Source organism: Oncorhynchus kisutch, linkage group LG15, assembly GCF_002021735.2.
Source record: "Oncorhynchus kisutch isolate 150728-3 linkage group LG15, Okis_V2, whole genome shotgun sequence".
Classification (NCBI taxonomy): Eukaryota; Metazoa; Chordata; class Actinopteri; order Salmoniformes; family Salmonidae; genus Oncorhynchus; species Oncorhynchus kisutch.
The window spans coordinates 65,413,215-65,439,119 of NC_034188.2; the positions used below are offsets into that span (position 1 = coordinate 65,413,215).

At 46.5% G+C, this 25,905-nt stretch overlaps 1 protein-coding gene across 11 annotated transcripts in view; it reads right to left on the minus strand.

Moving 5' to 3' along the window:
* Nucleotides 1-25,905, minus strand: part of LOC109905706 (synergin gamma) — a 45,217-nt gene that overhangs the window by 2,309 nt on the left and 17,003 nt on the right. For 5 of the 11 annotated variants that reach the window (XM_031790833.1, XM_031790840.1, XM_031790834.1 and 2 more), the window contains 11 exons: nucleotides 24,677-24,931; nucleotides 24,380-24,516; nucleotides 20,356-20,471; nucleotides 20,027-20,092; nucleotides 17,978-18,967; nucleotides 10,886-11,458; nucleotides 9,600-9,766; nucleotides 9,325-9,378; nucleotides 9,123-9,219; nucleotides 7,508-7,656; nucleotides 4,312-4,422 (listed from right to left, as the gene is read on the minus strand). In XM_031790833.1, the coding sequence (XP_031646693.1) occupies nucleotides 4,312-4,422; nucleotides 7,508-7,656; nucleotides 9,123-9,219; nucleotides 9,325-9,378; nucleotides 9,600-9,766; nucleotides 10,886-11,458; nucleotides 17,978-18,967; nucleotides 20,027-20,092; nucleotides 20,356-20,471; nucleotides 24,380-24,516; nucleotides 24,677-24,931 (2,715 nt within the window). Of the gene's footprint in view, nucleotides 1-164; nucleotides 198-3,982; nucleotides 4,022-4,311; nucleotides 4,423-7,507; nucleotides 7,657-9,122; nucleotides 9,220-9,324; nucleotides 9,379-9,599; nucleotides 9,767-10,885; nucleotides 11,459-17,977; nucleotides 18,968-20,026; nucleotides 20,093-20,355; nucleotides 20,472-24,379; nucleotides 24,517-24,676; nucleotides 24,932-25,905 lie in introns of all 11 variants that reach the window. The other 6 variants (XM_031790835.1, XM_031790830.1, XM_031790829.1 and 3 more) reach the window with 3 other exon arrangements.

Genomic DNA, 25,905 nt, shown 5'->3' on the forward strand with positions numbered 1-25,905 from the left:
TTAATGACCCTCCATTAGGAAACCAAGACGACAGTGCTGCTCATGGTGCTACAGGGCTCCAGGCTAGAAACACCACCTGTTAATGCGAGGGGCATCATGCATAAAGGTGGAGGCTACAGTCTACTGCTGCTTAAGAGGCGAAAATAAGTGAAGCATACCCTTACCCTTAACCTCTTGTCATGGTCTTTAGCCAGTGCCTGTAAGTAGCACAAGAGGTGTCAGCATTTTTCTGGTTTCATGCATTGTCCTGAGTAAGCAAAGTGAAACTGTACAGTAACTGAGGATCAGTCCATCAGTATGAACGTAAAGTTGGTACACCAAAGGAACTGAAAGAGCAACCCGTCTCCAGAACATTCCAAGAGCCCCAAAGTACCACCCTACGATCATCCATCTCATTTTCCAATAAACATCAAACAGGGATGGGCATCTTTGAAGCAGGATCCCAGACTCTGCAATAGATTTGAGAGAAATACTGTGCAGTCTGCAAACCCATTGAATTAGGCGCCCCACTGCCAAGTAAACTTCATTTAATGTTATTGGCCTTTTCCAGAGAAAGTCGTAACCAAATTAAACTAAAAGATCACTTCAAATCCTCGAGATATTTCAGAATCTGACATTTATGAATAATAATGCAACATGCTGCATAAATTATTATTTGGAAAAAACGTCACTTCTACTTTTAGGAATAATTGCACTCATTAGCATTTATTATTGGGAGAAAATAGCAATACTTCATTAAACTCAAACGATCAAACGAGTTTTATAGCTTGCTGCAGTCTCCAAGTTCATTTTTTATGTATTTATTTAACCTTTATTTAACTTGGCAAGTCAGTTAAGAACAAATTCTTATTTACAATGACGGCCTATGGGACTCCCAATCGCGGCCGGATATGATAGAATCTGGATTCGAACCAGGGACTGTAGTGACGCCTCTTGCACCGAAATGCAGTGCCTTAGACATCTGTGCCACTCGGGAGCCCAAGTAACAAACTATGTTTAGATCCAGATGCTATCTGTTGCTTAGCCTGATAGCAGATACACTTCATGTTCAAAATTATGTGGACACCTACTCGTCAAACATCTCATTCCAAAATCATGAGCATTAATATGAAGTTGGTCCTCCCTTTGCTGCTATAACAGTCTCTACTCTTCTGGGAAGGCTTTCCACTAGATGTTGGAACATTTCTGAGGGGACTTGCTTCCATCCAGGCACAAGAGTATTAGTGAGGTCGGGCACTGATGTTGGGCGATTAGGCCTAGCTCACAGTCATCCCAAAGGTGTTCGATGGGGTTGAGGTCAGGGCTCTGTGCAGCCCAGTCAAGTTCTTCCACATCGATCTCGACAAACCATTTCTGTATGGACTTCGCTTTGTGCTCGGAGGCATTGTCATGATGAAACAGAAAAGGGCCTTCCCCAAACTGTTGCCACAAAGTTGGAAGCACAGAATTGTCTAGAATGTCATTGTATGCTGTAGCGTTAAGATTCCCTTCACTGGAACTAAGGGGCCTAGACCGAACCATGAAAAACAGCCCCAGACCATTATTCCTCACCCACCAAACTTTACAGTTGGCACTACGCATTGGGGCAGGAAGCATTTTCCTGGCATCCACCAAATCAAGATTAGTCCGTCGGACAGCCAAACGGTGAAGCATGATTCATCACTCCAGAGACCGCGTTTCCACTCCTCCAGAGTCCACTCCAGCCTACGTTTGCATTGTGCATGGTGATCTTAGGCTTGTGTGCAGCTGCTTGGCCATGGAAACCTATTTCATGAAGGTCCTGACAAACAGTTCTTGTGCTGACGTTGCTTCCAGAGGCAGTTTGGAACTCAGTAGTGAGTGTTGCAACCGAGGAGACAATGTTTTACACGCTACGAGCTTCAGCACTCGGCGCTCCCATTCTATGAGCTTGTGTGGCCTACCACTTCACGGCCTAGCCGTTGTTACTCCTAGATGTTTCTACCTCACAATAACGGCACTTACAGTTGACCAGGGCAGCTCTAGCAGCGCAGAAATTTGATGAACTGACTAGTTGGATAGGTGACATCCTATGACGGTGCCATATTGAAAGTCTGAGTTCTTCAGTAAGGTAATTCTACTGCCAATGTTTGTCTATGGAGATTGCATGGATGTGTGCTCGATTTTATACACCTGTCAGCAACGTGTGTGGCTGAAATAGCCAAATCCACTCATTTGAAGGGGTGTCCACATACATATACTATATATACAAAAGTATGTGCTTTAGCCAACCCGCTTGTAATGCCATACATGTTTGACATGATGTCAAACATGACTTAGCAGATCAGTCTGGGTTTTAGCTAACAGGCTACATGTGTTGCTGTTGCCCATCCCTGACTCAACATATGAGGATGATTGGATGAAGAACATGGAGACAGGCCTCCAATGCATAAGATAAAACCCAGACCCGAGTCAGCAGTATCAAAGACCAACAACCTAGCTCCAGTCTCTCAATGGTGCCCATCATAATATTATGCCAGTGATGCCATCACCACCACATGCCTATCTCTAGTTGGTAGACAGACAGAACCTACCTGTACTCTGAAGGACAATAGTATTATCGGCTTCTGTATTAAAATGCTTTCTGTGATTTCATTATTCTCAGAGGGGATGCTATTCTGTGTTTGGCTTTTATGCTTTCTTACGAATGCTCCTCTAGACAAAAATGTAATTAAAAAGGTGAGTTATTCATCTGATGTCAGGGGAATACAAAAAACCAACAACTATTATTTAGCCTGACTCACTCCACACGAGAGAGCGAGAAAAGCACAGAGTGTGTGAGAGAGATAAGATAGAGAAACAGAATGATAGAGAGAAATTGCATTACAGACAGACAGACAGACAGACAGACAGACAGACAGACAGAGACAGACAGACAGGCAGGCAGAGAGAGAGAAATACCCTAACCCTCAGCAGATTTCTTAGCACCTAAGCTCCCGGCTCCTGCCTGGTCTGATGCGTGAGGCTGTGAGCCACATCTGCTGTCTAAACTCAGTCCAGACTCCAGAGTCACATCCCTCTCAACCATCCTCCCTCTGCCTCGCCTCATCAATCTATCTGGCTAAATGATGCAGGGGAACAACGCAAGAAATAATCAAAGCAATCTTGCCCTGCAGACCGTACAGTCAAACTATATTATAAATGGTCCCCAATTTGACACCTAGTTACTGATGATCAGGTTTTGACAAGTGGAAAAGAAAGTGTCACAATAAACACATTTTAAGCCATAGTAGAACTCAAATGATGAGATGAGTAGTTAGAACACACAGATATTGATGCGTATGGCATAGACTTGCTGTTAGTAGCTGGTAAGAGGTGAAGTGAAAGGTGGCCGTCAGATGAAGGCATCAGCGCTACAAGCCTGATAAAGTTGAAAAGTTGAATGCTTCACTGACCCTCCAGAAACCTTCCCACAATTCCCTCAGCCCAACCAGAGGTGCCAAAAGTACAACTTTACTCTTATCACGTCCTGTCTGTCTCCTCTAACTCTATTTTTACCTCCATCTTTTTCTCCTTCTCTCCCTTCCAGCAGAGTTATCATCTTAACAGTTATCATCATCTCGAATAGGACTCAGAAATGAAGATGACCTGAAATTATTGTGGAGGGGAATTTGGTGTAATAGGATAGCCTGGTCATTTCTAATGCGTCTGTGCATGAACACAGTGCTGCGTCTGTGCATGAACACAGTGCTGCGTCTGTGCATGAACACAGTGCTGCATCTGTCGGCACTGGTAACGTCTCAAATGGCACTATTCTCTAAACAGTGCACTACATTTGACCAGGGCCCATTGGGAATAGGGTGCCATTTGGGATGCAGGCAGTGTGAAGGGAGGGAGCTGTGAGAAGAAGAATGTGCTGTCATTTTGGCACCCCATCGCCTGTCTGTCAGTGGAGAATTTGGCCCCCAGGCCCCCAGTAGGAGAGACTGAAGTGAGATTCAGTTGACAGTTCACTGCATCATACTCTTTTAAACAGACGTCCAATAGTTGTCTCTTCTTTGCTCTGCAAAATGTTCAAAGTCAAAGAAATTATCATTTAGTTATTATGCGTCAACCACTAGTTTAAAAACAACTGGCAAAATAGCAAAATGATTAATGGTTTATTCAACTTGAGAAATGTGTTGGAACATATTTGTAATCATTTATTTCAAAAGTTGTTGGGTCCATCTGTTGAGGGATTGAGGGTGTGTTGGTTGGCAAACGTGATTGTGTGTTGACTGAAAATTAGTGTATGTTTACAGTATATGTGTTGACTTGACACAAGTGTGTATCTGCACATGAGTGTGTGCAGACCTTGCTGCGTGAGTCCACGTTGAGCAGGCACACCCCACAGGCCAGCTCCTTGGCGTTCTTGATGCCGTGTCTCAGGATACAGGAGGAGAAGTCCAGCGAGCTCTCATCAGGCTGTACAGAAAAACACACAGATGCCCACACATTTTAAATACTTTATTTGAATCCACAAATCAAATTACATTCAAGAAGGATTCAGAACATTTCAAAGGTCTTTGTATGCATGGACACTTAAGGACAGCTGAATAACAGAGCCAATTTTTTTTGCTTTAGGCAGGCCTGCAATCTGGAGGCCACGTACTGTAAGCCTATGTTTGTGATTGAGACACACACACACAGGTTGGTGTCAGATTGATCACCTGATCATAGGACTCCGCTGTGGGGCACACTATGTTGCTATGCCTCACATCAAGAACCATTTGTTACTTCACAAAACACTGCATGAAATGAGGGATCTACGGTTGAAATTTGAGGAAATGCACCATATGTGCAATAATTTTAGTCGGGTGCCAACCAATTTACATTTAAAAAACAAGTTATTTAAGCAATAAGGCCCGAGGGGGTGTGGTATATGGCCAACATGTCATGGCTAAGGGCTGTTCAAAGGCACGGTACAATGCATCAGGGCGCAACGTGTTCAGGGCGCGAACGACCCGGTTTATACCTGGATACAGACCACAGTACACATGGATTTTGTGTTGTAGATACAGTGGGGCAAAAAAGTATTTAGTCAGCCACCAATTAATTGTGCAAGTTCTCCCACTTAAAAAGATGAGAGGCCTGTAATTTTCATCATAGGTACACTTCAACTATGACAGACAAAATGAGAAAAAAAATCCAGAAAATCACATTTGTAGGATTTTTTATGAATTTATTTGCAAATTATGGTGGGAAATAAGTATTTGGTCAATAACAAAAGTTTATCTCAATACTTTGTTATATACCCTTTGTTGGCAATGACAGAGGTCAAACGTTTTCTGTAAGTCTTCACAAGGTTTTCACACACTGTTGCTGGTATTTTGGCCAATTCCTCCATGCAGATCTCCTCTAGAGCAGTGATGTTTTGGGGCTGTTGCAGGGCAACACGGACTTTCAACTCCCTCCAAATATTTTCTATGGGGTTGAGCTCTGGAGACTGGCTAGGCCACTCCAGGACCTTGAAATGCTTCTTACGAAGCCACTCCTTCGTTGCCCGGGCAGTGTGTTTGGGATCATTGTCATGCTGAAAGAACCAGCCACATTTTATCTTCAATGCCCTTGCTGATGAAAGTAAGTTTTCACTCAAAATCTCACGATACATGGCCCCATTCTTCCATTCATTCCTTTACACGGATCAGTCCTGGTCCCTTTGCAGGAAAACAGCCCCAAAGCATGATGTTTCCACCCCCATGCTTCACAGTAGGTATGGTGTTCTTTGGATGCAACTCAACATTCTTTGTCCTCCAAACACGACGAGTTGAGTTTTTACCAAAAAGTTGGTAAGTTGGTTTTGGTTTCATCTGACCATATGACATTCTTCCAATCTTCTTCTGGATCATCCAAATGCTCTCTAGCAAACTTCAGATGGGCCTGGACATGTACTGGCTTAAGCAGGGGGACACGTCTGGCACTGCAGGATTTGAGTCCCTGGCGGCGTAGTGTGTTACTGATGGTAGGCTTTGTTACTTTGGTCCCAGCTCTCTGCAGGTCATTCACTAGGTCCCCCCGTGTGGTTCTGGTATTTTTGCTCACCGTTCTTGTGATCATTTTGACCCCACGGGGTGAGATCTTGCGTGGAGCCCAAGATCGAGGGAGATTATCAGTGGTCTTGTATGTCTTCCATTTCCTAATATTGCTCCCACAGTTGATTTCTTCAAACCAAGTTGCTTACCTATTGCAGATTCAGTCTTCCCAGCCTGGTGCAGGTCTATAATTTTGTTTCTGGTGTCCTTTGACAGCTCTTTGGTCTTGGCCATAGTGGAGTTTGGAGTGTGACTGTTTGAGGTTGTGGACAGGTGTCTTTTATACTGATAACAAGTTCAAACAGGTGCCATTAATACAGGTAACAAGTGGAGGACAGAGGAGCCTCTTAAAGAAGAAGTTACAGGTCTGTGAGAGCCAGAAGTCTTGCTTGTTTGTAGGTGACCGAATAGTTATTTTCCACCATAATTTGCAAATAAATTCATAAAAAATCCTACAATGTGATTTTCTGGATTTTCTTTAATTTTGTCTGTCATAGTTGAAGTGTACCTGATGACAATTACAGGCCTCTCATCTTTTTAAGTGGGAGAACTTGTACAATTGGTGGCTGACTAAATACTTTTCTGCCCCACTGTATGTGGTAGTAGAGTGGTGGCCTGAGGGCACACACTTCATGTGTTGTGAAATCTGTTGTGAATGTATTATAATGTTTTTAAAATTGCATAACTGCCTTCATTTTTCTAGACCCCAGGAAGAGGAGCTGCTGCCTTGGCAGAACGCTCTAAGGAATACACATTTCTCTTTTCATTTATTCATTAACCAGCTTAATAAACTGAAGTAGAAATGTGTCTTTAATCTGGGAAATGAAATGAAATACAGTCCATTAGTCTGTTGGCAGCAGAGCTGTGTGAACAGGTGAGTGTGCCCAGACAGCTCCTCTCTCTCTCTCTCTCTGAGGGCAGAGCCTGCAGAATCAGAAAGCAGCTATGGGTCTACGGTCTGAGATAACTCAGATTACTACTCACTCACTCCGTCTCCCTCTACCTCCCCCTGTCCCTCTCTGCTTCACTAATTCTCTCTCTTTCTGTACTGACATTATCTCGAGTCAGGAGATGGCCGGTCTGTTTTATCTGCTGGCATTTGAGAAGCAATGTTCTTTGTGAGGCTGACTGAGGCAGTGAACTGTCAACAGAATCTCACTGCCTCTGTTCTCCACACATCACTACAGCCTACAACAGACTGCTCTACACTCCCCATCCACACAGCTACACACACTAACAGGTACCACCATAGGGCTTGGTTTAGTACACTGTCACACAATCAAGGTTTCATTGACAATCCTACTTTGCATGAGTCAATGATAATCCACTCAACATTTCATCAGGAACATTTTCTAGACAAAGCAGTTAGTTACAATTAAGTGTCAATTTCTCAGGTCTATGTGTAGCCTAACCCACTGCATTGGAGGAAGGGAGGTCTGTGTGTGTGTGTGTGTGCGCGTGTTGACTGTGTTTCTTACCGCCAGGTTGGCCAGGGACATGAAGCCCATGAGGTTGTTCCAGACGCGGCTGATGTCCTTCAGCAGCTGCTGCAGCTTCTCAGAACACACGGCTGTGGCCTTGATACCCAGCTCCACACGCTTGGTCACGCGGTACACCTCCACCACACCTGCCACATAAACACACTTCGACGTTAACACACAAACTTAACACACCTGCTCCCTGTTCTTTCCCACAGCCAGCTCCAACATCAGCCAAGGTTAGACAGTGAGAAATACAACAGGGACAATAAAAAAACGTTTCCAGGAAAACAGCTAACAGGTCTACAGTCCCCTATGTTGAAACATGCTCTGAAGTTGTATCATTAGACTTTTGGCAGTGCCACGAGAAATACCTGGAGAATAACAGCAGCAAACATATTAAAATAGCCCTCTGAAGCTGGATCAACCTGACATAATGTTGGCTGTAACACTACGCTCTCTCTAAGGGTTAACGTGGAACGGTGATTGACAGAGTTGTTGTTCTCCGTTGAAAGGGGGACAGCTCAGAGTTTTATAATGGTGTGTTTTTGGAAGAAGACTCACAGCAGTGGTGGTACACTGTGTTCTGTTCTCAGCCCCTCACAATGGTATGTGTGCCTGTACAAATCTCACAGCTCATTAAAAAGAGACACCGCTGTCTGTCTGTGCGTACCAAATGACACCCTATTCCCTACAAAGTGCACTACCTTTGACCAGAGCCCTATGGGGCCCAGTCTAAATGAATAAGGTGCCATTTGGGACGCATCCACAGTTAGGCCGAGCACAGATAAGCCATCACTAGTATCCACAGTCTGTCAGGCCAGCGAAGATAAGCCATCCCTAGTACCCACAGTGTGTCAGGCCAGTGAAGATAAGCCATCACTAGTACCCACAGTGTGTCAGGCCAGTGAAGATAAGCCATCACTAGTATCCACAGTCTGTCAGGCCAGCGAAGATAAGCCATCACTAGTATCCACAGTCTGTCAGGCCAGCGAAGATATGCCATCACTAGTATCCAGTCTGTCAGGCCAGCGAAGATAAGCCCCCACTAGTATCCACATTCTTTCAGGCCAGCGAAGATAAGCCATCACTAGTATCCAGTCTGTCAGGCCAGCGAAGATAAGCCATCACTAGTATCCAGTCTGTCAGGCCAGCGAAGATAAGCCCCCACTAGTATCCACATTCTTTCAGGCCAGCGAAGATAAGCCCCCACTAGTATCCACAGTCTGTCAGGCCAGCGAAGATAAGCCCCCACTAGTATCCACATTCTTTCAGGCCAGCGAAGATAAGCCCCCACTAGTATCCACATTCTTTCAGGCCAGCGAAGATAAGCCATCACTAGTATCCAGTCTGTCAGGCCAGCGAAGATAAGCCCCCACAAGGATCCACCGTCTGTCAGGCCAGCGAAGATAAGCCCCCACAAGGATCCACAGTCAACTCTGTAGTGCTGGACAAATCTGTCAGAGGGGATCAGGCAGAGTTTGGGGTTCTAGCTGAAGACTGTTGGTCCTTTTTAAAGCTCAGGACCTCCCTGTCGGCGGGTGTCGGTGTGTGTGTCAGTGATGTATGTGTGTCAGTGTGGTGTGTGTCAGTGTGGTGTGTGTCTGTGTCTCACCCAGCAGGTACTCCATGCCCTGAGCAGACTGGATGACCTCAGTGCAAACAGTAGAGCTGCTGATGCTGTTCAGGGTGTTGTTGGCTTTAGTGATGACCTGGGGACAGAGACAGACAGCAGAGTGGGTTAGGGTTACACACACAAACACATGTGCGGATATAGCAAAAAAGGAGAGGGGGAACAGTCCTGTACAATATCTTACCTGTAGAGCACTCACCAGACACCTCTGCCACTCATATGCATAGCGCTCACTCTCCTGAAACAACATGCAATAGTTGTTAGAATAAGTTCAGATATGAGAAGACATTTATACATTTCTATAAAAAAAATACAAAAAAACTAACTTCAAGGCCAAAGCCTCTGTGGTTTGCTACTGAATCAATGTCTACTGAATATGTAAACCCTCCACAGAGCATCTGGATAATTGGCAAATGTAGTTAACATGTCTGGGATAGTGTGACTGTGTGTGGGTCTCACCTCCACCTCCCCAGTCAGGTCCTTGTACTTGTCTCTGATGACGGGCAGGGCAGGCTTCTTCTCACTCAGGGTGCTGGAGCGGTCTCTGAAGGGCTGCTCCGGGGCCGGGGAGGGGGGCGAGCGCCCAATCTCCTTCTCCCCCAAACTGTGGCTACGCTTGTGGGAGCCTGAGGCAAGGAAAAGAGTAGCGAGTGTCTTGATACGTACATATATAGTATATACAGGCAATGTCTGGCATACATACAGTACATACAAATGTCCTTTTAAATGGTCACTTATACCAACCCAGAGATGTTGGCTAATTCCAGATATGCACCTGTTTGTTTATTATGGCATAATTGGGACTTTTTACCCGAGCTCATATTCTGTTGTGGCTAATTACTTCCAGACAAGGACACAGATGACAAACACTTCATTTACAACAAATGATAATTATGTACAAAACAGCGCCATGGCACCCAACGCAAGTATGAATAATTAATGAGGGCTCACTAGCTCACACACACACACAGAAAAAATGGACAGATACATACACACAAACACGAAAATAGACAGGCACACGAAAAAAGACAAACACACAGTCACATGCTGAGCCCAAACTATTCAACACAGGCTTTGTCTGTCTGAGTCTGTGTGTGTGAATGTGTGTGTGTGTGAGAACCAGGTAATCATCTCCTGCAGAGACATGCATCATCTTCCCCACAATATGACAGCACTAATACATTCCCCCACTACCACACACACCGATCAGATAACCATTCAATGAGGACAGGGGAATAACAACTGAAAATTAATTACATTTAACACTGGGAGAGAAATCAATGAGGCAAATGAGCTTTTATCACTTTGGAGGTAGAAAAAGCTAATGAACTATGCATGAAACATAACACTGGAAAACGACAGTAAAAAATGAACACCCAAGGAGTGAATACAGTTAATTTCGTATAGGCACGGATTTCTGGGCTGTGTTGTTAATTCATCTCATCTGCCTGTGTACCAAGGATGTGCACAACACTGCCATCTATTGTCTGACAGTGGAACTGCACTGAGCTGCAGGAGGGGCCACAGATGCTCCAATAAGAGGTGATGAAAGTCCTGACATCAGGGCCAGCTGATCTGATTCACACCACTACATCAGAACTAGAAGGCATGTTGTAACTGGATGCGATTTACATTTTGAAACCAGCATTTACTGACTGAGGATCAGAAAATTAATGTACATCTACTTATCAGTTGACTTCCAAAAATAAATCATTGAGAGAGAGAGTACAGGTCAGATGACTCACCTTGTACAGAGAGGTCAAAGGTGGCGAGTTCGCTCTTGATCATCTCTTCACTGGACTTGACCTTGGTCTGAGAGCTGGCCTTCAGAAAGTCTGACTTCCCAAACTTGGCCTTGTCCCCATGAAAGGCCCCGAACTCATCTGAGGCCTCGTTCAGGTTCACCTCAGAGCCCGGCTCGGCCGCGGGGGAGTCTGACTTCTCCGACACAGTGCTGGCAAAGTCCCCAAAGTCATCATCTTCATCCCCACCCAAACCTACCGGCTCACAAGATCCAAAGTCAGCAAAGGCCTCAAACTTGCTGTCGGTCGACACACTATCGTCTGTTGAGAAGGTGGTGATCTTCGTCTGGCAGGTGTGTGTGATGGGGATGTTTTCTGTGCTGCCGAACGGCGTCTCCTTCCTGTGGACTACGTCTGAGGAAGGGAAAGAGGAGGACACACCAACACCGTCCAGGACCAGATGCTTCTTGGCCTGACCCTGAGCAGACAGGCATTCCTCTCTTTCTGACCAATCATAGCTGGCCAGCCTGCTGACTGCTGATGTTCCGAAGGGGTCAAACTTCATGTCGTCTCCTTCTGTAATGACAACACAAAATACACACTGGTGGCTCTAAGTGGGAAAAGCATAGTGTGCTGAAATGATAGCAACTAGTCAGTCAGCCATGATAGAGTGACAAGGCATCTGGCGAAGCTTTGATATGTTATATGAAACATACTTACTGTGGAAGCCATATTCTGTTTCTGATGCGGAATTTGTGTTGACTTACAACAAGCAGCTTTACTTTGGGCAGAGTAACACCCCATCTCCCCTACATTGTGACAGTGAGATCATATGCACTGCATTTAATCTAGTGCTGCACTATAGTGTGTGTAAGGGTTCACTTATTAGGATGTGATCACCAGCTTAGAGGGATAAAAAGCTGTAATTGATTGTGTTCTAAAAATGTCTATTTCCAATTGGTGACATAGATGACAGAAAATATAGGGGTACAACATACGTCGCTCACATACAGACTCACTTGATCTGTACAGTCGTGGGCAAAAGTTGAGAATGGCACAAATATTAATTTTCAAAGTTTGCTGCTTCAGTGTCTTTAGATATTTTTTGTCAGATGTTACTATGGAATACTGAAGTATAATTACAAGCATTTCATAAGTGTCAAAGGCTTTTATTGACAATTACATTAAGTTGATGAAAAGAGTCAATATTTGCAGTGTTGACCCTTCTTTTTCAAGACCTCTGCAATCCGCCCTGGCATGCTGTCATTAACTTCTGGGCCACATCCTGATTGATGGCAGCCCATTCTTGCATAATCAATGCTTGGAGTTTGTCAGAATTTGTGGGGTTTTGTTTGACCACCCGCCTCTTGAGGATTGACCACAAATTCTCAATGGGATTAAGGTCTGGGGAGTTTCCTGGCCATGGACCCAAAATATCGATGTTTTGTTCCCCGAGCCACTTAGTTATCACTTTTGCCTTATGGCAAGGTGCTCCATCATGCTGGAAAAGGCATTGTTCATAACCAAACTGTTCCTGGATGGTTGGGAGAAGTTTCTCTCGGAGGATGTGCTGGTACCATTCTTTATTCATGGCTGTGTTCTTAGGCAAAATTGTGAGTGAGCCCACTCCCTCGGCTGAGAAGCAACCCCACACATGAATGGTCTCAGGATGCTTTATTGTTGGCATAACACAGGACTGATGGTAGCGCTCACCTTGTCTTCTCCGGACAAGCTTTTTTCCAGATGCACCAAACAATCGGAAAGGGGATTCATCAGAGAAAATGACTTTACCCTAGTCCTCAGCAGTCCAATCCCTGTACCTTTTGCAGAATATCAGTCTGTCCCTGATGTTTTTCCTGGAGAGAAGTGGCTTCTTTGCTGCCCTTCTTGACACCAGGCCATCCTCCAAAAGTCTTCGCCTCACTGTGCGTGCAGATGCACTCACACCTGCCTGCTGCCATTCCTGAGCAAGCTCTGTACTGGTGGTGCCCCGATCCTGCAGCTGAATCAACTTTAGGAGACGGTCCTGGCGCGTTTTTCCTTCCAGGTAACCATGGTTGACAGAGGAAAAACAATGATTCCAAGCACCGCCCTCCTTTTGAAGCTTCCAGTCTGTTATTCGAACTCAATCAGCATGACAGAATGATCTCCAGCCTTGTCCTCGTCAACACTCACACCTGTGTTAACGAGAGAATCACTGACATGATGTCAGCTGGTCCTTTTGTGGCAGGGCTGAAATACAGTGGAAACGTTTTTTTGGGGATTCAGTTCATTTGCATGGCAAAGAGGGACTTTGCAATTAATTGCAATTCATCTGATCACTCTTCAAAACATTCTGGAGTATATGCAAATTGCCATCATACAAACTGAGGCAGCAGACTGAAAATTAATATTTGTGTCATTCTCAAAACTTTTGGCCACGACTGTAATTGTGACAGTGGAATATTTGTTTTGATAATACCAATAGGTTTAGGCTAAAGTGATACTTCGGTATTTTGGCAACGAGGCCCTTTATCTACTTCCCCAGAATCAGATGAACTTGTGGATACCATTTTTATGTTTCTGTGTCCAGTATGAAGGATGTTAAGAGGTAGTATGGTGACTAGCGTTAGCACAATGACTGGAAGTCCATGGGTATCTGCTAGCATGCAGATAGCGCAATGACTGGAGGTCTATGGGTAACGCTAGTTAGCAATTGCACTAGCTAACAACTTCCTTCAAACCGTATGCCGAGACATAAAAATGGTATCCACAAGTTCATCTGACTCTGGGGAAGTAGATAAAGGGCATCATTGCCAAACTCCCAAAGTATCCCTTTAATTGCTACTGAAAAGGAGAACATAGCATTGACCTCTATTCATTTGATGTGTCACATGTAAATTAACCACGGGTTGAGTTAGCTGTCCTCTGATACAAATGAAATAGATGTCCTGAGAGGGTTGGCTGCTGGGGCTGAGGTAGATTGGAGATCAGACAGTTCTGAGGCAGGTAAGACAGGACATGAGGCCATGCTGTAGAAAACCTCTCCGCGGTTTTCTCTAGGTGTGTGACAATACTGTAGCACAAACTATTAGGAGCAGACAGTTCTGCTAACATGACGATACAAAATGACATCCATTTCATGAGATTGCCATGGCAACGTCAGTCGTGGAGTGGAGCAGTTCTGTCTGTATTGATTATCTACCCCACAAACTGTGTTGTACAAGCAGAACACTGTTAAATTCGGAACATATCAGGCAGGAATCATATAATTCCCGGCAACACAAACAAGCACACATTCTTACAAGTGCTCACAGTCACACACTCATAGATACACACTCCTAAGATACAGTATAACCTGCAGGCACGTGTGGACCCCCGTCAGCGTAGCCTAATGTGTGACACAACCAACCCTTGCACACAAAAAAGCAATTTGTGAAATTGACAAGGAACTAGTGTAGTAGTAAGCCGAATGTAGCTAGATCATAATCTGCCCTCAGGATAGGGAAGGGAGAAAATAAGACGGTACGCATTTCAGCAATACCAATAGTAATATTTATTACGACAACATGGGTAAAGAGAGAAAGATCACAAAATACTCTGAGAGGTCTATTGTTACAAGAGGTTTGTCAAACTGACACTTGTAAAAGTATATTTGAATCATTTAGAATACTACGGCATGCAGAGTCAGAAAAGAAGAAAAACAAACGCTAAAAGAAAGAAAAGCCCCAGAAGAATATAGATGCAGAATGAGAAGGCACAGTCACAGACTAAAATGAGGAAATCTCGGTAGAAGACGACACACTGTAGTTGTACTAATAGGGTGGAAAGCAACAGGTTGATTGATAGAAAGATAATTGAATACAGAACACATGAAAAAGCCAAGGTGATTTAAAGGACAGGTTCAAGGCAGGAGAGTGATTAACCCTTTGAGGACCTGAATGCTTCTCTACTGTTCTCGCCATGATAGTAACTCAAATGTCAACAGCAGACTTTTGAGATAAAATAAATAAGGGTTTTGTCATTTTTAAATCACAACTATTTGTGTCTTACTACAATTACATAACGTCAACATCATATACATAGGATATATTTCAATGGTCTAATACATTCCATTGCTGAGAATTTGGAGGAAAGGTACGGACCTCCAAATCCATTATTTAGCACATGTAAACTTGTCAAGTGATCCAGCTACATTTCTCTCCATTTGTGTTTTTTGCATGATTCTTTATAAAAACCATTCTGCTCAAGCTCTCAAAGGGTTAAATAAAACAAGTGGACTATCCTACCACAAGACCTTAGAGAGGGTATTCATCTTGTCCAATCACGTGACAAAATAGATTTAAAGAGACAGTATCATTTTTCTCTCGCTACCTGTTAGTTATAGGCTCCTCTGTGTACAAGCTCTTAATAGTAGCCATTCAATAACTAACAACAAGATGGGGTTTCTCAAGACAACAATCTGAACCAACCTAAAATATTTTCCATAACTTGCCTATCCTCATATATACATTTCATCTTCAAATAGTTTACACAACACATTGTTTAAAATAATATCAGGAAGTCTATCTAGTTTGAAAATAAATACACATTTTCCTGTAATAAAAATACACTATTAAATCTGTATACATTGTCTTTTTTTCTTTCCTTAATAAAAACAACTAGTAATACTGTTATGCATAAAAATGTCATCCTATAATATGTTCTTGTCAATTTCACAAATTGTACAGGCAGGCAAAAAACAGCAAGGCAGGGAGGGTATCACAAACTTCAGTGTGTTCTCAGAGAGCCTGTTCATGGACCCACACATAACAAAACATACCTGAATATCAAAGACAAATGAAAAGGCTTCCTTTTGAGCTGCTCTGACCCAAAGGAGCACCGGTTGGTAAAAATAGATACTGTCTCTTTAAGGTTGGTTACATTTTCTCCAGGATAGAACACAGTGCAAGCATGGTGAGGCTTTCACACTCCAAGGCCTGCTACTGTACGCTTTCTCAGCGATGAGATTTGATTGGTGCTGTCCAAGAACAACAATACTGATTGGATGAATGTGGATCAGAATAAAAGGAAAAGCAATTAACAGGTTCTGGGGAATGTTTTCAATGCTCCACTACACTATCTTCATCATATTAATGGCAACCATTTTGTTGCAGCTCTGGGATCAGTTGCTATTGGTTATTGTCTTACTCTCTCCTTCGAGAGTAGCCTAACCATTTCAGTTAAACTGAAAGTTGATTTATTCTGATGTGCAATAAAACTGAAACAAATAAATTGGCATCATTACATCGATCATTTCCGATTTAGAATAACTCAAATGGTCAATTCCTCGATGGAATTTGATTGAGATGCCCCTTGCCCAAACTGCTAAAACAAATGAACTGATATGTTGGCTAGTGTTGAAATGTTGAAATATTATAGTTTATATAATAAGGACATCTCACTGCAAACTGGGTGCTAAAAGGAGTGTGCTGCTCAAACACAGAGGCTGTAAGGAGAGACCTTGTACTTGAAGGAATATATGAGACATGACATGGAAGATGAGATGCTTGGTAAATTATTTATGATCATGGGAAGGGAGAGGAGAGGGTGCTGATATGGACAATGCCTGGACATTAAGGCTTATTAGATTCCATGAGAGTGTTTCCATTTAGAGGTTCAGGGCAGGGCAGACCCTGAGAGCAGTGCCTTTGTGCCTCTGTCTGCTATGCCGACCTTTGACCTCTTTGTAGTGATGTGGGCTGTGTGAGACCACATAGGTTAAGGGAGCTGGAACAAATGCACTATGGGAGATTGATACCCAACACTGGGAGTGCCAAGGAATACTATATGGGTACTCACACACTGTAGAGAAAAAAAAGAAAAATCACTCATACACATACAAAACACAATCAACCAATCACACTCACATACCAACACACAATGAGCAATCAAAACAATTTACTCAATGCAATATTAAACTGTAGAGGTTGAGCTGATTTCTGCCATTCATAAATACGTTCTGCCTTTTCCTAAATACTTTCTTTTCACATAATAAGTATGTCCACTATCAGGGAACATCTGTACACATTTTTCTTGTACGCCTGCTGTCCCCATCTTATTATTATCATGCTTGATTTGATAACTGAGCATTAAGCGTCAACATAATATAATCAATCTTGAGGAAGAATTTGGCTTGCTGTGATTAAAATGAAAGCCTATTGCAGCATACAGGAACTGGCCATTCTGAAAATGATGAGAATAAATAACATCTCCTGGTACCATTACATGGCCCTGTGTTCATCTGCATTCAGCTATTTTAGTCTCATCCCTCAACACACACACAATCACGACTGGGGAGACAAAATGTGCTTTGAGGTGATGAGCAATGTGGGCTATGACAGCACAGACAGGGAATGAAGGGCAGTGGTAGCATAGAGCAGACTGACTACATCACATCAACCGGACTGTCTCTCATCAACTCTATATGAATGGAGCTAAGAGGAGGCAGAGAGGCCTGTGCTTTGTGTCTATGCTACAAACGCTAAACAAATTAACAAGAAATAAATTCCTCTAAAGTACCTTAATATGTTTAATAAATAATAAATAAATATTAAGTGAATAAATACGCTGAAATGAATACCAGGTAATGATGGGTTTGGGAATGAATGACTGGTGGGTGTGATGAGATGATATGATAATAGTGTGTGGCGTTTGACTGTCTCATTATGATTCAGCAGTGATGTGGATGAGCTAGCTCACTGCTTTGTCCTCTAGTCTAACTCCTGGTTTAGTGCGAGCTAAGGGGCACTGAAGGGGGTGGAGACAGAGGGGCCACCGCCAGGACTACGATTTTTTTTTTTTTTTTTTTTTTTTTTTTTTTTTTTTACCTTTATTTAACCAGGCAAGTCAGTTAAGAACACATTCTTATTTTCAATGACGGCCTGGGAACAGTGGGTTAACTGCCTGTTCAGGGGCAGAACGACAGATTTGTACCTTGTCAGCTCAGGGGTTTGAACTCACAACCTTCCGGTTACTAGTCCAACGCTCTAACCACTAGGCTACCCTGCCGCCCCGATTGGTTCTTTATGTATGACTGGGCGGAGTCTCACCAGAGGAGGCGCACTAGTTCCTCACCTGTGGCGGGGGGTTGGTGGGCCGAGAGGCCCGGCAGATCCAGAGAGCTGTCTGACATCACGTGCTTCAGGTCTCCACCCATGTCTGACAGCTTCATGTCCAGCTGCACTGACAGAGCGTCCTCAGAGTCCTCCTTGCCCACGCTGCTGCCCCCGATGGATGGGAGGTCTAGAGACTTGACTGAAGCCGAGTCCTCCTTGCCTCCTTGTTTGAAGGCTGCCACCTTATCCACCAGGCTCTTCTCCGAGGCTCCCAGCGCTGTGCAGAACTTGGACGACTGGAAGTCGGTGAAGTCATCTGCTTCGCTCCTGAGGGAAGAGAACGAGCCGCCGGCGCTGTGCTTGTTGTCGTCATATGCCAGGCCTCCTTCCTGAGACAGCTGCTTGAACACGTCATACTTGTCAGAGCCCTGCTGGGGGCGCTGTGGAGCGGTGGTGTCTCTCCCCCGTGCCCTCCCCTCTCCAGACCTCAACCCCTCACCCTTGGCCTCCCCCCCAGAGCTGCCGAAAGCCATGAAGTCTGCAAAGTCATCATGACACGCTGCCACACCCCCTCCCACATCAGGGCCAATAGGAGCAGCCTCCAAAGAGGAGGTGGGGCCAAAAAGGGAAAAGTCACCAAAGTCCTCGGCCCCACCCCCGGGGGGCTTGGCCCTGCCTGGTGGGAGCACTAGGGAGGGGGGCACAGAGGGGAAGGGGCTGGGCTTGATCTCAGCAGGGGTGGGGGCTGTGGGAGCCATAGAGAAGAGATCCAGGTCAGACATATTGAGAGGGTTTTTAGGCTGAGAGAGAGAGACTGCTGGTTGTTGTTGTTGATGTAGCTGGTGTTGTAGTTGCGGTAGAGACTGAGAGTTCGGGAAAGCAGGAGGGAATGCTGGCTGAAACATTTTGGCCTGGTCTGAAGGTTCTAGTGGAGAGATGCTGTCGGCGGTTTTAAAGTCTGTGAAGCCATCATCCACACTGACAGACTTGAAATCGGCAAATCCTTCCCCTGCGAAACAAACAGAACAATTGAAAGGCATTGCAAAAGCATTTAACACAGCAGCCAGACAGGGAGGACATTGGCATAACACAAAGTAACATCAGTCGCCTCACTTCCAGTTTTTTTCTAATTTCACAATCCTACAAGAAAGAGAGGGGATTAGTTACGCGTCTGTCACATAGCGGAGGCTCGTGGTGAATTTCAAGCTGTGGAGAGACCTGCGCTGGGCTGTAGTCCGAGACACTGCTATGAGAGAACAGCAGCAGCAGACAGCAGTGCACAAACCAGGCTGGGCTGTCTACAGAGACAACACCACCACATGCACTTGCCATCTGTCAGTCCCTAACTGGGACAGCACATGATTAAGCTGCGACTTCAGAGGAAAGAAGTCCCTTCCTACAATCTACAAAGACTTCCTCAGTATGTTTTTAGATTTTTAGAACCACACAATCATGACAGGAGGGCTATAAGAAAACCCACAAAGGAAAAGTGGGTAGAGAGAGTTGTGGTTGTAGGGGCTGTTCACACCACTGCTGTTTTGTGGGAAAGATTGAACTAATGGGCTCACTATGGAGAGTGAGCCTGGCAGGCAACACACAGGAAAGGTCACTGCAATCAGACTCAGGCAGGACTTACTGGAGTCGTGGGAGCTGCTGTCCCCATCGGAAACTGTTCTAGTGAAACAGGGAACAGCAGGAAACAGACCAACATCAGGGATACTGCTGAATGTACTGAGTACTCTGGAAATGTGTGCAACATAAAAGCACACAGACCACTCAGATATTATACAAACAGCATTCTTCTTGGTACACAGTCTACCTCCAACCTATTTCTGTCTACCTACAAAAACATCATCCAAATAATTTTTTCCTCCAAGGCTGCTGTGACTTTGTGTTTGAAGGTCTGTCAGTTTCTTCCTCTAGCCATCTGTTGAGTACAGGGACCATCTCAGAGCCCAGTCCCACGACACACTCTCTGTCAAAAGGCTTGGAAGCTGTGGGGTTTGGCTTGGGAACTGCATGTGTGTGACCCAGCCCAGAGCCAAGGAGGAGAGAGAGCTCTACTTACCTACTGGTTTCCTGTCACCTGGTGGCTCTAGCTGTCGGAACACACTGTATTTGTCTCCGTCAAAATCTGGGTCAAACGAGATAATCAAAACAGGTACGCTTTCAACTGAATGATAAATGACAGCATATTTGGCAGGCAAGCAAATGTACTGTACTACAATACCACTCAAATACTATTAGGCAAGTATTCTACGACAAACATCAGAAATGTCTTCTATTTTCTACACATCTGTTAATTGTGGTGGAGGATGTGTATCAGTAGTGATTAGTTGTTGAGGTCTGTGTGTGTGTGTGTGTGTGTGTGTGTGGTAGGGCCAGGTGAGTGTGTACCTGATGCAGGCTGAGTGGGCTCTGGAGACTCCTCCACAGAGAGCTGCTTGAAGACAGCATACTTATCAGAGGATGACGAGGAGGAGCCAGAGACCGGAGTCAGAATGGCAGGAGCACTGCAGACAGACAACACACCATGCTCAGTCCACAGGGGAGTCTGGGCCTGTGTCCCAAATGGCACCCCATTCCCTACATAGTGCACTACTTTTGACCAGGGCCCTGGTCAAAAGTACTGCACTATGTATGTAGGGAATAGGGTGCCATTGGGGACACACCCTGGGGTCAATGCTGCGCCCATCTCCTCTACCTTAATCCCCTTAAGCTGCCTGAGCTGATTGGACACATACAATGGTCAAATTCCACTGCAGTTGTACACCATACAAGACCCAGGAATCAAAAGCCTGGAGGGAATGAGGGATCTCTCCTGAAGCCTTCCACTGAACATCATCATTAAGAGCCATTGTACTGCTGCTGTCAGAGTACACCTTTCTATCCTGACTGGCTGAAGATTCAGCATGGGGCTTCCTTTAAATTAGAAAGGGATCTGAAACCGGGGGGATTGGAGATACGCAGGAGGAAACAATTAAGCTTTTGTTTTTGAGGAAGTGGAAAGGGATTGTAAGTGACTATGCCACTCAGACGTTAGATCCTTTATTTCCACATTCTCTTTGTCTGATAAGATAACGGGCTTTGGGCTGCCTCTCCATGAGAGACAGACTCCCCACGCAGGGATTGAAAAGTAATATAAAGCAACTCTACTGTCCATTGAAATGAATTCATTAAGAGATGGCGAGGTGCAATTGTTATGCTGGAGAAACTACTACAAGCAACTAAGTGACCATGTACTTGTTACCCACAATACCTGTATAAGATGTAGAATTTAGCTTTACTTCCATACAGAATGTGTAATCTCATTTAAAGTAATACCAAACACTGATCCAGCCACTCCAGTCAGTCACTCCAGTCAGTCACTCCAGTCAGTCACTCCAGTCAGTCACTCCGTCACTCCAGTCAGTCCGTCACTCCAGTCAGTCAGTCACTCCAGTCACTCAGTCCAGTCAGTCACTCCAGTCACATCAGTCAGTCACTCCAGTCACTCACTCCAGTCAGTGACTCACTCCAGTCAGTCAGTCACTCCAGTCAGTGACTCACTCCAGTCAGTCAGTCCAGTCAGTCACTCCGTCCGTACGTCACTCCAGTCAGTCACTCCAGTCAGTCACTCCAGTCAGTCACTCCAGTCAGTCAGTCAGTCCCTCCCTCCAGTCAGTCAGTCAGTCAGTCAGTCAGTCCCTCCCTCCAGTCAGTCAGTCCCTCCCTCCAGTCAGTCACTCCCTCCCTCCAGTCAGTCAGTCCCTCTCTCCAGTCAGTCCCTCCCTCCAGTCAGTCAGGTCAGTCCCTCCAGTCAGTCAGGTCAGTCCCTCCCTCCCTCCAGTCAGTCAGTCCCTCCCTCCCTCCCGTCAGTCAGTCCCTCCCTCCCTCCCTCCAGTCAGTCCCTCCCTCCCTCCAGTCAGTCCCTCCCTCCCTCCAGTCAGTCAGTCAGTCCCTCCAGTAAGTCCCTCCCTCCAGTCAGTCAGTCCCTCCCTCCAGTCAGTCAGTCAGTCCCTCCCTCCAGTCAGTCAGTCAGTCCCTCCCTCCAGTCAGTCAGTCCCTCCCTCCAGTCAGTCAGTCCCTCCCTCCAGTCAGTCCCTCCCTCCCTCCCTCCAGTCAGTCAGTCAGTTCCTCCCTCCAGTCAGTCCCTCCCTCCAGTTAGTCAGTCCCTCCCTCCAGTCAGTCAGTTCCTCCCTCCAGTCAGTCAGTCCCTCCAGTCAGTCAGTCAGTCCCTCCCTCCAGTCAGTCAGTCCCTCCCTCCAGTCAGTCAGTCCCTCCAGTCAGTCAGTCAGTCAGTCAGTCCAGTCAGTCAGTCCCTCCCTCCAGTCAGTCAGTCAGTCCCTCCCTCCAGTCAGTCCCTCCCTCCAGTCAGTCAGTCAGTCAGTCCCTCCAGTCAGTCAGTCCCTCCCTCCAGTCAGTCAGTCCCTCCAGTCAGTCCCTCCCTCCCTCCAGTCAGTCAGTCCCTCCAGTCAGTCAGTCCCTCCCTCCAGTCAGTCAGTCAGTCCCTCCAGTCAGTCAGTCAGTCCCTCCAGTCAGTCAGTCCCTCCCTCCAGTCAGTCAGTCAGTCAGTCAGTCAGTCAGTCAGTCAGTCAGTCCCTCCCTCCCTCCCTCCCTCCCTCCCTCCCTCCAGTCAGTCAGTCAGTCAGTCCCTCCAGTCAGTCAGTCAGTCCCTCCCTCCAGTCAGTCAGTCAGTCCCTCCAGTCAGTCAGTCAGTCCCTCCAGTCAGTCAGTCCCTCCAGTCAGTCAGTCCCTCCCTCCAGTCAGTCCCTCCAGTCAGTCAGTCCGTCAGTCCCTCCAGTCAGTCAGTCCGTCAGTCCCTCCAGTCAGTCAGTCAGTCCCTCCCTCCAGTCAGTCAGTCCGTCAGTCCCTCCCTCCAGTCAGTCCGTCAGTCCCTCCCTCCAGTCAGTCCGTCAGTCAGTCCCTCCCTCCAGTCAGTCCGTCAGTCAGTCCCTCCCTCCAGTCAGTCAGTCCCTCCCTCCCTCCAGTCAGTCAGTCCCTCCCTCAGTCAGTCCCTCCCTCCCTCCAGTCAGTCAGTCCCTCCCTCCAGTCAGTCAGTCAGTCAGTCACTCAGTCAGTCCCTCCAGTCAGTCAGTCAGTCCCTCCAGTCAGTCAGTCAGTCCCTCCAGTCAGTCAGTCAGTCCCTCCAGTCAGTCAGTCCCTCCCTCCAGTCAGTCCCTCCAGTCAGTCAGTCAGTCCCTCCAGTCAGTCAGTCAGTCCGTCAGTCCCTCCAGTCAGTCAGTCCGTCAGTCCCTCCCTCCAGTCAGTCCGTCAGTCAGTCCCTCCCTCCAGTCAGTCCGTCAGTCAGTCCCTCCCTCCAGTCAGTCCGTCAGTCAGTCCCTCCCTCCAGTCAGTCCGTCAGTCAGTCCCTCCCTCCAGTCAGTCAGTCCCTCCCTCCAGTCAGTCAGTCCCTCCCTCCAGTCAGTCAGTCCGTCAGTCCCTCCCTCCCTCCATTCAGTCAGTCCCTCCCTCAGTCAGTCCCTCCCTCCCTCCAGTCAGTCAGTCCCTCCCTCCAGTCAGTCAGTCCCTCCCTCCAGTCAGTCAGTCAGTCAGTCAGTCACTCCCTCCAGTCAGTCAGTCCCTCCAGTCAGTCAGTCCCTCCCTCCAGTCAGTCCCTCCAGTCAGTCAGTCAGTCCCTCCAGTCAGTCAGTCCGTCAGTCCCTCCAGTCAGTCAGTCAGTCAGTCCCTCCCTCCAGTCAGTCAGTCCGTCAGTCCCTCCCTCCAGTCAGTCCGTCAGTCCCTCCCTCCAGTCAGTCCGTCAGTCAGTCCCTCCCTCCAGTCAGTCCGTCAGTCAGTCCCTCCCTCCCTCCAGTCAGTCAGTCCCTCCCTCCAGTCAGTCAGTCCCTCCCTCCAGTCAGTCAGTCCGTCAGTCCCTCCCTCCCTCCCTCCAGTCAGTCAGTCCCTCCCTCAGTCAGTCCCTCCCTCCCTCCAGTCAGTCAGTCCCTCCCTCCAGTCAGTCCCTCCCTCCAGTCAGTCAGTCAGTCAGTCAGTCACTCCCTCCAGTCAGTCACTCCCTCCAGTCAGTCAGTCAGTCAGTCACTCCCTCCAGTCAGTCAGTCAGTAAGTCACTCCCTCCAGTCAGTCAGTCACTCCCTCCAGTCAGTCAGTCACTCCCTCCAGTCAGTCAGTCACTCCCTCCAGTCAGTCAGTCACTCCCTCCAGTCAGTCAGTCACTCCCTCCAGTCAGTCCCTCCCTCCAGTCAGTCCCTCCCTCCAGTCAGTCCCTCCCTCCAGTCAGTCCCTCCCTCCAGTCAGTCAGTCAGTCCCTCCCTCCAGTCAGTCAGTCAGTCCCTCCCTCCAGTCAGTCCCTCCCTACAGTCAGTCAGTCACTCCCTCCAGTCAGTCAGTCACTCCAGTCAGTCAGTCAGTCACTCCAGTCAGTCAGTCAGTCACTCCAGTCAGTCAGTCAGTCACTCCAGTCAGTCAGTCAGCACTGTACCTGTTCTGGTGCAGAGAGGATGTGGTGGTGGGGAAGGTTTCCCCTGACTCCCCCTGGAACTCAGTGAAGGGCTGATCCCCTCCTCCTGCCCTGGGGGCCTCCTGGAAGTCCTGGAAGTCATCATCATCTGCTTTCCCCTAAACACACCAACAAGACGATGGACACATGAGTGTCTACTAAACGTGTCTACTAAATGGCATAAATTAAACATACTATTATAAATCATGTGAAATGAAACCACATGTATCTGTATATACTATGGAGAGGTGTGGTTGGCCCATTGGCTGGATGTGTTACCTGTACATGTGGGAAGTTGGTGATGAAGTTGGTGGGTGGTTGGGCGGAGGGTAAAGGAGCAGCAGGAGGAGCCCTGCCCATGACTGTTGGTGCAGGCATGGCCATGGACACAGGGACAGGGGGCTGAGTCATCATGGGCTGCTGGTGTTGGTGCTGGATGACAGGGCCCATAGCCATGGCCAGGGCAGGCAGGTTGGGCACCGGGGGAGAGGGGAACTGGCTCAGGATCTCCACATTCATGGCTGGAAGACCACTCTGCAGGGGAGGGATGAACAGGGATCAGTGGTCAGGTTCAGATGAGGCTGCGTCTCCAGAATGATGGACTGTTAGTGTGACATCACTGAAAGTCCAAGTTAATGTGCTTAATGCGTTAATATGGATTTTCATATGTTAGACATTTACAAAGTTACTTAAACGGGGGCATTAAACATCGCAAAGTCACCGTGATCATATATTATACAGACAATACTGTCAGTATGAGTGCATCGTTATTATAAAGCAGTGATGCTGGAAAATTGTGATTTTTCTTTCATCCAACTCAATCATCTATTAACATTCTATTCCATCCAGCAGGAGCCAGACAGATGTTTTGCTGAAATAAATAATTCCTTAAAGTCAAGTTCCATTTTAACAGCCTCCACTGGCGCGGCTTCCCAAACCTTTTCATCACTCTACAAAGGATGCAGCTCATGGCGGCACTCCCTCAAGGCTCTTACATTTACATAACTAAATAAGTGTTATTATTCTCGCTGTGGCAGGTGGCGGTGGAGTGCAGATTGAGTTGTGAGGTGCCTGGGATTGTCAGTCTCCCAGGGGTGCTGGTGAGCGGCAGGGCAGATAAGAGGTCTGCTGTCACACTAGGCTGAGAGGAGATCCAGTCACCACCTGGCTGCCTGAGCTCAGTCACACCACCACCATCACCACCACCACCCTCCCAGAGCAGAGATTCAGCAAAGTCACTCACTATCAGTCTCAACTGCACACGTCATAGCATGTCTCAACTGCACACGTCATAGCATGTCTCAACTGCACACGTCATAGCATGTCTCAACTGCACACGTCATAGCATGTCTCAACTGCACACGTCATAGCATGCAGTAGACCTAACTACTGAAGTGAAGTAAGGTGCAATGAAACATAATATTAGAGACTGTCCTTTATGTCACATGAAGAAAAGATCACAGTGAAGGATGGTCTTATGTCCCCACTGACAGAAAAAAAACCTCAAA